We start from the raw sequence: 12,528 nt of genomic DNA on the forward strand, positions 1-12,528 counted from the left end.
CAATCAGAGACTGCTGGTCCTAAACCCAAACTCATCTGAACAGTTGTCCCAAAACTGCTCACCTAGGTAATCTGCAAAAGCCACAGGCAAAATTATCCTTTGCTGTATAATAACAATGTCTCCAAAATCAGCTCAGGGAGGTTTCAACAACAAAGCTGCTATTTTCAAAATGACCTTGAGGTGACTTGACTTCTTGATCTTCTCCTCATTGATCGCGTTCCAGTCTAGGCTACACAGAGGAAATGTCTTTCCTAATCTGACAAAGCCTTTCTTACACACAGGACAAGTAAACTCTCCCTGTGCAATTCCCTGGCCCGAATCTTAATAATGATTACTTGCCCCCTTTACGAGGGTTTATGTGCAAGGCACTATGCTAAATACTGAACAAGAATCTTACTATAATCTACATACTTTCCGTGATGCTTCTCCAAAGTCCTCCTCACCACCTGAAACCAGCTTTCACTAGTTTCCATGCCCTGCCGCATCCTTAGCAAAGCACTTAAGGCATAGGCTACATGAGGGCAGACATCTCTCAGATCTCATCAGTGAACAGGAGAAAATACGAAAGAGATCAGACATGTCTGGTGATCAATTCTTTTTACAATTAATTTCTTAATAAAGTTTGATTAACATTTATTAATTAAGTTTGATTACAGTTTAAAACCCCTGAATGCATTTCCCATTTCTTCCATGAAGGGTCATTTGGAGATGTTTTGGTGCTTGTTCTGACAAGCCATCCCCACACAGTTTACTGTCTGCTTTATCAGCCTCATCAGCAAGTACCTCATGCTGATGAAAGCCACTTCCACCTTTGCTATTATTACTTCTGTTTCCTTTAATCCATTTTTCCAGAGAGGGTCATCCGATTGAAAAACCACCTAGAACAGCTTCATTGCTCAGTGTTATGGTCAATCATTTGGCCCACCCGCTTCCACTATACAGTCTTTGAAATTACCTTAAAAATGTATCAACATTTTTCATTGCTGGGGCACCATTTCAATTTTATATTGGATTATCCATTATCTATAGCATACATAAGCTTTTCCATAGGGAAAATAATCTCAACTCTTAGGAACAGTCATTGCTTTACGTTATACATTATTTTAATTAAATGCTATCAGATTATAAACACATACTGATAGTACTGACTTTCTTCAATACTGATCAACTTCAACAGTCCATGAATCCACAAATGTCTCAAAAAAAAAAATACTGAGGAATGCAATTTAACTTCAACATTCTTGTAATTATTCATATGAAGAATCTCTTACTTTAGCCCAGAATAGTAAACACTCTTATCATCTCTGCATAAACTTTCCATTCATAAATTTAAATAGTCTATTTTGTGAACTTGAATTTAGCAACCTTTACTTAGACATAAAGGAAGTTTTGATCCAGGTTCTAAAATGTCCTAAGATGCTTGGTTAGATTCCTTGGACATAACATGGTTCTTCTTTCCAAACGAAGTCACTTAAAAATGTTACCATAATATACACGTCCTGAATTTTCCAGGAGAGTCCTTTTTAAAAATTGAGAAAGAATGTACAAGGAGGACAGTAAACATGTTATTTTATTTTAGATTGTTCTTTATTTTGACACTTAGAGGACACGTGTAAGGCATGTTTACAAGTATTTGCTTGAAGTTATGTACAAACCATGTTCTCTCATTCTCCAGCTGTTCTTCTTTTCCCTTGTACCTGATGCCACAAACTGGTCTCTACCACCTACAGTTAATCTCGACAAGGTTTCAGTTTTCGTCACGAACATGCAGACAATGTTTTAGGGTCCTGCATGGAGAATCTGCTTCAAAAAATGGAGTGAGCTTCTATGGACTAAGTCACCATGACATCAAAACTCATGGGAACCAAAGCAGAGGAGGGCAACCAAATCAGCTCATGAGCTTGGACTCTGAGCTTTCTGGGAAACAGAGAACGCACTGAGAAACGTTTTTTGATACTTATTGTTTGAAGGAAATGGAATGTGTCCAGAATTCATGTTTCTATATTAACTATTGTCTATAAGTCACTAAAGATATATACTTTTTCAAGTTTCTAATGCAGTTACAGTTTTTTCTAGGCTACAGTACAAGAGAGCATGCATTATTTCACATGAACATTGAACACAGAACAATTTTAACACGGACACCTCAGGACTGTCCAATTACACAAGTGTCTCTTTTTGGTGGTGGGGTGATGGTAACTGTTTCCCCACAGAGCCTGCTGTGTGCTAGACAGAGACACCCAGAGACTTGTTGTCTAACTCATGAAGAAAGATAAATGCCACTAATGAGAATAGTAAGGTATTCCAAATTTGGGGTAGGGTGATGAGTATGTAGCCTTGATCTCAGGGGCAAAAACATCTTAGCTGATAGTAATAAGAAAGCATTTTGTAACCGATTTTCAAAAACAGATTACATCTGTAGAAAATAAAAAATAAGCACTTTACAGATCTTCTAGGGGAAATAAATGAAATGAAAAATCAAATCACATGATGTTTCATGGAGAGGAGATTTGAATCTTTTGGTCTACACCAGCCAGTAATTTAACATTGATTACAAATTATTAAAATGTGGTTTGCTTAAGCCCATTTTTTAAATGCAGAAGCTTTGAAGAAAAACGTAAGTGTATTTTCAGGAACACTGACTGTCACACAAAAATTTAACCTGGGGCACTATAATAGGTCAAGAATAGTTATAATCCAAGTACTGCTTTGAGGTGTTCACAGTACTTTCCAAAAGCAGCTTCCACCTCGGATTACCTCTGTAAGCAGCCCCAATTACATAATAATGTGGTTACACATAATTTTATTAGCCACTATTTGACTATTATTGAAGTGTTTAATCGGAGTGGGGAAACAGTATAAACTATACTAAAGATTTCCATTCATCAGCACTGTGACACACAGTGCAAAGAATCTTCAAATGTTTGCCTTTTATACCAAAAGTACTAAGTTGTTATTCTTCCAATTCAACAACCAGTAAATGACTCTTCAGTGAAGTGTGTCTACCTAGAATAGCAGGCTGGCCTCTTCTGGAAGCTGCAGGCTAGTCTTCTGACAGGAGATCGTGACTGAGGCAGGCTGGGCAAGCGTTCTGCCCTTTAAGCCACTGCTTAAAGCACTGAAAAGGAGAAAATGAAATCAGTTGATGCTTTTAGAAGCACAAGGAGCCTTTAGTGCTCCTGTGCTGCCACTTGGCAGACATGGATGACTTCACCTTGAGGCTTGGTGGGGTCTGTAGTCACCCAACCCAATGCCTACGCAGGGCAGGAGTGTGGACCAAGCCTCAAGAACCAATGATCCTGCCTCATAATCTGACCCACGAACTCTGGGCTCCAACCTGACCTGCCCTCCCCACCTTCTCCCCTCTCTGGTCCCAGTCTGGTGATTCAGATGCCTTGACTTCCACAGTTGGCATTTTCTTGGCCCTTGAGCTCACTCACCCAGTTCTTAACCCATTCCCATACTGCCTGGTCTTGGTCTGAGCAACCAGGCACGAAACCCCTCTACCTGAGGAGACAGGCCATGTACTAGATTTTGCAAGCTGTCTTGATCCCTTCTGGGGAGTTTATTGTATCTATCCCTTTTCTCAGGAACTAATTAACTGACATGCCAGAGACTTGATCTGTTATAACCCAGCAGCAGGGGTTTAGCATGAACACTCACAGCACCCAAAATGCCAAAACAGTTACCAACAGATCTCAGAAAGATACAAGCCAGAATCTCCCAGCATCAGGCATAATATGGGATCTAATTAGGTTTAGTTTTTCTCCTCTAAAATGTTAAAACTTATTTCATATCCTGCACTAAACTGACAAACTGTTGCACTGTATATCTATTTAACAATGTGTATGAGAAATCACCTTTCAAAAAACTAACATCTTGTTTGGAATTTCAGCACCAATGCAGTTGATGGAGCCAACTGTTCTTCTCTGAGACACACTATGTGACAGATGGGAAGGACAGTCTGCAGAGCTGTGCACCCCAGAGCCCAAGAATCCTCTCCCCCTGCCCACAGCAGCAGTCTTTGCAAAGGGAGACAATGAGCACCGACACAAGGAGGTTTACAAAGAAAATGCTTTGAACACAAAAGAAGTATTGATGCCTATGGGAAAAAAGTCTTTTTAATTTTCAAAATATTTAATAGTCAAAATGTAAGATACGAAAATAACCAAAGAGAATTCTTACCCCTTTGTGAAACTTGTGCCCACATTTTAGCACACGCACATTTTTGGATTTGAACACTTCATGGCATATTTCACAAGAATTTGCTCCCAAAGCCTGTAGGAACAAACGTATTCCAATAATAAAGAATAACTAAATTCCTATTTACTACATGAGCTCTTCCTACAAGTGGCTTTCAAACTAAAGTGGCAAATTATTCTCCATGATAGCTAAGAAGACTGAGGGAACACTTATCCTTTAACAGCATTTCTTAAGTAAAAACATAAACATATAAAAGGAAAGGTATACTTTTAAAATTCAACTTTCTCAGAGGAAAAAAAAAAGTTTCATGTGGTTAAGATTCTCAGGTAAAGTACTACAAATACCTATTTATCCCAACCCACACCTATAGTAAGATACCAGCTGAATATGACAAATTATTCATCTAATTACCTAATAGTTGAGGACAGTAACATAAATTATGACATCCATGCTATGGGCTATTATGGGGCTGATTAAAATCATGACGGAAATCCACAATCCCTGACACAGGAAACTGGTCACAAACAGCTCTCTAAATAAGAGCAGTATATCTTACTATGCTGATAATGACTGCAACAGTGGGGGTGAGGACTTGATACTATGGGTGAATGTTGAAACCATAATGTTGTTCATGTGAAAACTTCGTAAGATTGTATATCAATACTTTAATAAAAAAATGAAAAAAACAAACAAACCAAAAGCAGGTTACAAAATGGTATGTGTCATATGATAATGGCTTAAAAAATAAAGAGAATGTGTATATACAGAAATGCCTATTAAAGAATTTGGAAAGATATAAAATGTTAACAGTGATTACTTTTGGTTAAGAGAGATTTAATTGTTTTCTTTGAGATTTTATAAAGTTTCTATGAAGGTGGATTACTTGTGTAAATCCAAACAAAACAAAATGCTGGCTCATTCAGCAAACATCCAGAGTCAGGGACTCTGGGATGCTGGGACATCGAGGTGAAAGGAGGGCTCCGGCTCCAGCTGCTCACGGTCTGGTGAGCACGGACGGCATTTCCCACATGAGAGTGGAGCCAGAGCGTGCCCCAGGGCCCCAGGCACACTTCTCCCTACAGCTCGCAGCATATACCTCACGTGGCACCAGGATTTTTAACTCTGCCCCTTCTCAACTGAGCACCCTGACAGGAGGGAATGAGCCTGGTTTAACTGTGTCCTTGGAAGTTGGCAAGGAACGTGGCCCCAAACTGATGCTCCATGAACTGTCAAGCAAGTGAATGAGCGCAGCCCTGGCAGTGGGTTAGACGTGGGGTGAAGCTGGGGGCAATGCACGAAGGCTGTGAAGACCTGAACTGTTAGATGTGCTCTTCTGTCTTATCCATGGCACTGATGCTGCCCAGGTAGCAATGGGACAGGTGCAGTGGAATGAGGTTCTCTCACTCCTCTCTGGGGCCCCTGAGGAAGGTCAGCAGGTGGGGGGGGAATGGATGTATCAACCCTGGGGAAGGACAGGTTACTGCAAAGTTCAGAGCTAGGTTTGGTTTGAAAAGACCATAGTTAACTTGACTATTCCCTAGGATGGAACGATGGGCACAATGTATTTCTAAGTGAAAAAAAAAAAGGATACAAAAAGTACGTACAGTTTCCACTAACTTCACATACAGGTACTTATACAGTTAAGAAAAACATATACCAATATGACAATACTGGTCACCTTAGAAGTGTGGGTTTGGGGTTCTTTAAATGCTTTTTATTTGTATTTTACATTGTGAACACCTATTACTTTTGTAATTTAAAAGTATAAGGCAAACTACTTTTAATTTTTAAAAACTACCTTTGATTATCAAACTAATTCCCAGTTTGAATACATATTTTTCTTATAAGTCAGCTTTTACATCTTTATTATCAACATCAAACAGAAGTGATCTCTCCCTGAAGGTGACTGTGTGGCAGGGTGGCCAATGAACACACACACCTCAAACGATATTGAGACTGCTCTGAGGATTTGGCCTGGCTGGAGGACCGCAGAGCACAGGACAAGTCAGGGACACCCCAGGGAGAGGGAGGGGGAGGGGACCCCAGCCAGGCCTCGCAGGAATGCTCTGTATGTTCATAAGCCTTCTCACTGGGAGATTCTCTGGGATGTGAGTGTACGTGGTACGGAAAATCTCCAAAGCATAGTGGATAGTGAAAATCTACAGGCGGAATAAAAACCTAAGTTTACAGAAAGATTTACTGCTTAGTTCAAGTCACCAAATGAGCCCTCTATGCAATCAGGCAGTACTGACTCCACTTGGGGCCTGTAACTCTTCAAATTTCGATTTCATCTAAGCTCTGATATCATAGTTGGACAAAAGGGAAAAATGTACTCCACACCAAGTTCAATCTGGACCTGCAGCCCTGAGCCACACGGGTGATGGCCTCTCCTTGAGCCACATGGTCCCCACTGCAGGGGCCCCAGCATCAGCTGGTCGGTGCAGTGAGGGTTAGGGAATTACACGCTGCACGTGCAATCAAGTGAAAGAACGCTGGCAAACTGCATGAGTCACCTGGGCCTCAGTTTCCTCATTTATAAAATAGAGACAATTACAATGCCTTATTGAGATCATAGATATAATAGTATTTTATAAAAATTTCTATGTTAATGTAACATTCTTATTAAAAGGACAATAAACAATTTAAATCTGTATGTCAAATCAAAGGCAAGTTTATCCCATTTTGGTGTCCCCCACAGACACTTGAGGGGAGAGGAAAGGGAGGACACCAGCCCTTCTTGAGCACAGAGCCTGACCCTGGCAATTCCATTCCAGCACTTCATCTAGACGACCACCTGAGCAAGCAGAGAGGATCCAGAACCAAGTCTGTGTGATTCCAAGGTCTGTGGTCGCGTACAAGAAAATTATCTAAAAATCATTTCCCCCATTTTTTATATTTGGTATAAAAAATTAACGTATCTGACCATCTGCAGGCCTGGTTCCTACAGTGTGGTCGGAGCTCTTCCCATCTCCTTGTCTTCTCACGCAGGGGCCCCTCTAAAAGTAAAGAGACAACCTGGCCATTCACTAACTGTTCTAACAGGACACTTAAGTACATCTAAATTTAGTTTCTAATTTCAAGATTTAAAAAAATTAGGTATAGAAATGAAAAGATGGGGGCTAAATAATGGCCTAACAATTTTGTTTCTTTCTTGTTCTTCATTAAAAAAATAAAACTGGCTCTACAGTCAGTCACACTTGTAACACTCACAAGGACATCTTCCGCATTCTGCCCCACGGCTCTGGGTGGTGGCCCATCAATCATGGAGGGCGGGCCCTGGGAGGCCTCGGTCAAAGCAGCAGGGGAGCTGAGCTCACCCAGCCTCTTGGCCTTTCCTGGATTTGCCTACAGAGATAAAACAGGGAGAAGCAAGTTTAGTTACCCAAAAGCTTGACCAACTTCTGTCTTTACTAAACTGTTCGTCACATTTTGGCTGGGAGCATTTGTTTGTTTGTTTTACAATTCTCATATTTTGTAAATATATAAGGATAAAGTGGGACATTTTATTGTGACTAGAAGAGACACTGACCTTTTTCTTTTTCTGTTCATCTAGAATGTGTTCTGTCACTCTTTGGACAATTTCATCAATACTCAATCCTGAGAGTGAATTTTTATTTTTGTTTCGGACTCTTTTAATAAAACCAGCAAGCTCTGTGCTGAAAGGGAAAGCAGGGATAAATGACAAGAGGGAGTCAAGGTTTCGTACTGCTAAATGTCATGTGCCAATATTAACCCAACAGCTAAAAGAAACAAAACCAAATACATACAAAATTAATTTGTAAACAATAGGAACTGCATATAATAACAACAGTATCACTCCAAATAGTTATGAAAATTCCAAAATTCCAATATTATTTCTAAATATTTAATAAAATTTCTAATACTTATTTTTAATAGCAGTAACAGTATATCTGCTATTCTATTTGGGATATACACCCTTACTTAGAAATTTGACTTTGTACATTGTAGCTTTATGCAAAATCACTGGACAATCAGACACTACTGGGTTCTGATATGAAATCACTAATATCTCCTTACCTAAGGAAACTACTTTGTTGACTTCCTCCCTTAAAAAATCTAACCATCTAACCATTAATCAACAGGAACTTGATATTTGCAACATTAACAACTCAAATGTTTTAGTGTTCAGAAAATAAGGATGCATTTCAATTTGGTTGTTTAAATTGCCAAATTTAATTAGGATTGTGAACAATTTTATTTGTAAGGTACTTCTGGCAATTATAACTTGAATGTTTTTAAGAACTGGCATAGTAATTGCCATTGAGAGAACTTGTAACACTTCTCAAGCTTCAGCTGGGCTGAGTATGATGTGCAAAGTATACTTATTTCCTAATGGAAGGGGCTCCACCAGTAGATGCAAAACAATAATTCTGGCAAAGTATAATTTAATCACTAATTGGTTTCAAAAGTATAATTTCAAAGCCTGTAACTAACACTATATCAAAGACAGAAAAAATATGGGAAGTACAGAGGGTCACTCTGGGCTGTGGATTCCTCTCTTCAAGGTTGTATCCCAGAGACATTCCCCCCACTTCATCTCTCCGGGCTGAGACGAGGAGCACCTCTGCACCTCGCACCAGCCTGGGGAGTGAGGCAGAAGCGCTGCTGAGCGACGGCCACTCCCCATCCAACTGACAGCGCTGGCGACCAGTTCAAGCTCCCCCTACACGACCCCTCTGTAATGTGCCCGCGCACCTGGCTCACTATTGAATTCTTTCTGGTCTCGCCAACCTCACACCTCCAACAAATCAGAGGTGTCCTCCAACAAGCTCCTGATCAAAGCAGTTGCTGCTGCCTTCTTTGCTTTATGTGGTATTTTTTCCCCCTAAATGATACAAAGCTAGTGTTTTGTAGTTCACTTACTGACCCCATGTTGGAAGCATGTTATTGATCTCATCAAATCTTAGTAAACTGCTATGGTTCTAATGACTGACTGTTGACTAACCAGTGTTCAGTGTTTCCAATCTAGATATGCACATTAAAAAGTTTACTTGAAAATGCTCATTTCCATGTTTACAAAGAAAAAAAAAGTAGCACCATTTTTCTGAGTGAAATAATTATGCAGTCCTTTCCACTTCAGCCCCTTACTGGCCATAATGTTATTTGATCAGGAAACCTCAGTTCAGTAACAGACTTAACAGAGTCACAGACATTTTCCATTTGTACCTGTTGTAACATGGGAATACCACTGACAGGTGCTCAATAATACTATTGAATGGCTTTTTTGGAGACTGGCTTGAGCGGGTAGCTCGTCCTGGAGCAACAGCTAGTTTCTGATCAGCCACGAGGCTTTGTTCTGACTGAAGCGCAGGGCCAGAGTGCTTACACTCTGGCACCTGGGTGACTTCCAGCTGACAGGAGGGCGATCCTGGCAATGGGGGAGAGGGAGCCCCTGCTGGGCCATCACTGGCAGAGACCAGACGTGAATCCTTGGGAAGTGTTGTTTGGTTTCCAGTCCCATGACTTGTAGGTGTGGAGGAACCTTGATTATCACCGCCTGAAGACTCAGAAAGTGACTTAGGATGAATCTGTGAGGAACACACCACAGAAGCTGGGTCACAAGAGAAACATCTGTGAACAAAGACTGATGACTAAGCATGACTAGGATGAAACCTGGGTGGCTCAGGTGCACAGGAAATTGAATACAATAAATTAAATGTTTTGTTTTAAAAACTTGCTCTACCTTCTCTTTCTCAGAATGAGCTCTTCACGGCCCCACACCAGGGCTTCCTGTTTGGGGCCCTCTGCAGGAGTCACCGCGGCTCTTCGCCTTCAGTGACGATGCTCCTCATGACGCTGCCGGAGGCGCACATCTCCACCTCCCGCGACACCCTCTCCCCGGCCATTCCATTCTCTGATGCCCCAGTGACTACATGCTCACTGCTGATAATGCCTACATTTTAAAAGAGTCCAGTCTAGAATATTTTCCTGAGATCCAAATCTGCAAATCCTAACTTCCTAATGGGCAAATGTCCATGAGTGACTACAAGGCCACTCAAGCTCAATGTCTTCAAAGCCAGCCTCGGCAGCCTTCTTGCCCTGCTCTTCCTCTGGTGCCCACCCCACTGCCAGAAACCCAGATCCACTCTCAACCCAACACACACTGGGCCCTCAATCCCACAAGCAGTACGGTCATTTCCATGGCCCCTTCTAAGTGTCTGCCTCATCTGCTCTCTCCCCTGGCCCCACTGCCACCCTCAGGACACGGCTGCTAACAGCGAGCTACTAGCTGCCCAGGTGGAAATCACTCAGGCCCCTCCTACCACATCCCCACACAGCCGGCAAGTATGAAAGCAAAAAGCTGATGTCATCCCCTTACTTGAGCCTAGACTAGCTTCCTAGTGGCCTGAGGAAAAGTCCGTACTGCTGAACACACTTTATAGAACAAGGCTCCCCTTCATTGTGGCCCCAGGACACTGTTACAATTTTTCTCACGACAGCCCTCTTTGTCTTACTGAGCAGCTTTTACATCCATGAAAGGACTGTGTTCTGTCTTTTTTCTTAGCCTCCAAGTATGCTGTTCCTTCACTTGGAACACTGTGACCCTCCAAACATCACACCACCCACCCTTCCTCAAACACACACCCACTTGCTCCTGTCATTTGGTCAGTTCCCATCCCAGGTCTCTGACTCACTGAGACCTCCAACAGGGCCTCTTCCACTGAGGCCTAGACCTCTAGGTGAGGTCAGTGCCCCCTGATTTACACTGCCATAGCATTCTACGCTATGAAAAACTTGGCATGCTCTTCTTGTAAATATGGGCTTAAAGTCTCCTCCCAAACCCATATGCATTTTGAGGGCACAGACCACATCTAATTTTGACCACCACTAACTACCCAATGAATGAATGGAGGAGAAATGACACCCGTGTAAATGGTTTTTAGAGATACTTGTTATTACTCAAGCTCTTGGCACACTGAGAACTCCCAAAGGTTTGTATATTAAAATTCTTTTGAGTATTTATATAACTACACAAGCTAGAATTAAAAATTAATACTAAAATAATCTACTGAATCAATTTCTTTCTCCCCTTCACTTATTTCATCCATCCATCTACCCTCCTCCCCTGTGGCAACCACTAGTCTGTTCTCTGTGTCTATGAGTCTATTTCTGTTTTGTTTGTTCATCTTAGTTTTTAGATTCCACATATAAGTAAAATCATATGGTATTTGTCTTTCTCTGAGATCTATCCTTTTTCCCCTCCATTTCTGCTGTAAGAACTTGGAAACACTAATGATAAGTTGAGCTTTAATTTTCTTCTAAATAAAGCTCTTTCTTACTCAATGGAGAGAAAAAACTTTGGATCTCAACAGAATATTTTACTCTGTTCAAAATGGCTAAATTTTAACATTAAAACAATTTTTTTTTTTTTGCAGATGAAGCCACAGTAAGTTTAAATGCTTAGCATGCAAGGTTCTGGTGAGAAAAAAGACTTTCAAGAACAGGGTCCGGATTGTAGGGAGCCTGTCATCCAAGTTAAGGAGACCAAATGCATATGATATAAGGGTCACAGGGTGGACAACTGTGACTGGGCTTTCAGGAAAAGACAGAATGTGGACAGTTAGGATGGTAGTCCAGGCTGGGGAATAGCCTCGGCAAAGGCCTGGCAGTAGCAAGAAGGTAAAAATCATGAGCTGAGGAAAACAGTCTCTCCTTTATAAGAGACTATCTCAGAACCAGAAGATTTCCATGCCATGCCGAAATATTCTGAAACCTACCTCTTAACTCTTGAATATAGTCTTTCAATTCTTAACAATATTATCTCCTTTGGGCTTCACTGCAATTTAGTATTTGTGAAGTATGTGTCTGTGTCCAAATAAGAAATATGTACCCAAAATACAGTAAAGTGATAGTAGGTTTAGCCATATTTTAAAGTCCACAAAAAATAAACTGTGTTGCATATTTTAAAATAAAAAGACAGGGTTTGGGAATCACTATTATTCAAAAGATTCAGCAAGTACCTCAAAATAGCCAGTAAAATATGACATTCAGACCAAAAGAGCCCTTGTATGTCTCAGGACAGCAGTTTCCATTCTGTGTTGATAAGGAAACAGACCTAAATTGCCAAGAAAAAAGACTCTACCTGAAGTGGTATTAAAGAAAGGGCCTACCTCAGTGACAGGTCCCTGCTGCTCCTGGATTATTCATTCAAATGCAGAAAAACACACCAAAATCCAGAAAAGATGGATATACTAGATGAAGAAAGACTGACCTTCCACTTATAAAGGAATGTTTAGTATAGCTCTCTAAAGGTTAACCAGTAGCACCAATAATGAAAACAGTGAGGTAATTATTAATCCACCT

At 40.9% G+C, this 12,528-nt stretch overlaps 1 protein-coding gene across 13 annotated transcripts in view; it reads right to left on the minus strand.

The window, feature by feature from the left end:
- Window positions 1-1,565: 1,565 nt before the first annotated feature.
- TTC3 (tetratricopeptide repeat domain 3) overlaps window positions 1,566-12,528 on the minus strand; it is a 136,380-nt gene continuing 125,417 nt past the window's right edge. For 11 of the 13 annotated variants that reach the window (XM_073231375.1, XM_073231369.1, XM_073231372.1 and 8 more), the window contains 5 exons: window positions 9,391-9,752; window positions 7,733-7,859; window positions 7,414-7,548; window positions 4,186-4,278; window positions 1,566-3,118 (listed from right to left, as the gene is read on the minus strand). In XM_073231375.1, the coding sequence (XP_073087476.1) occupies window positions 3,044-3,118; window positions 4,186-4,278; window positions 7,414-7,548; window positions 7,733-7,859; window positions 9,391-9,752 (792 nt within the window). In that variant the 3' untranslated portion in view covers window positions 1,566-3,043. The other 2 variants (XR_012129137.1, XM_073231374.1) reach the window with 2 other exon arrangements.

Source organism: Manis javanica, chromosome 3 (genome assembly GCF_040802235.1).
Source record: "Manis javanica isolate MJ-LG chromosome 3, MJ_LKY, whole genome shotgun sequence".
In the NCBI taxonomy this organism is placed as follows: Eukaryota; Metazoa; Chordata; class Mammalia; order Pholidota; family Manidae; genus Manis; species Manis javanica.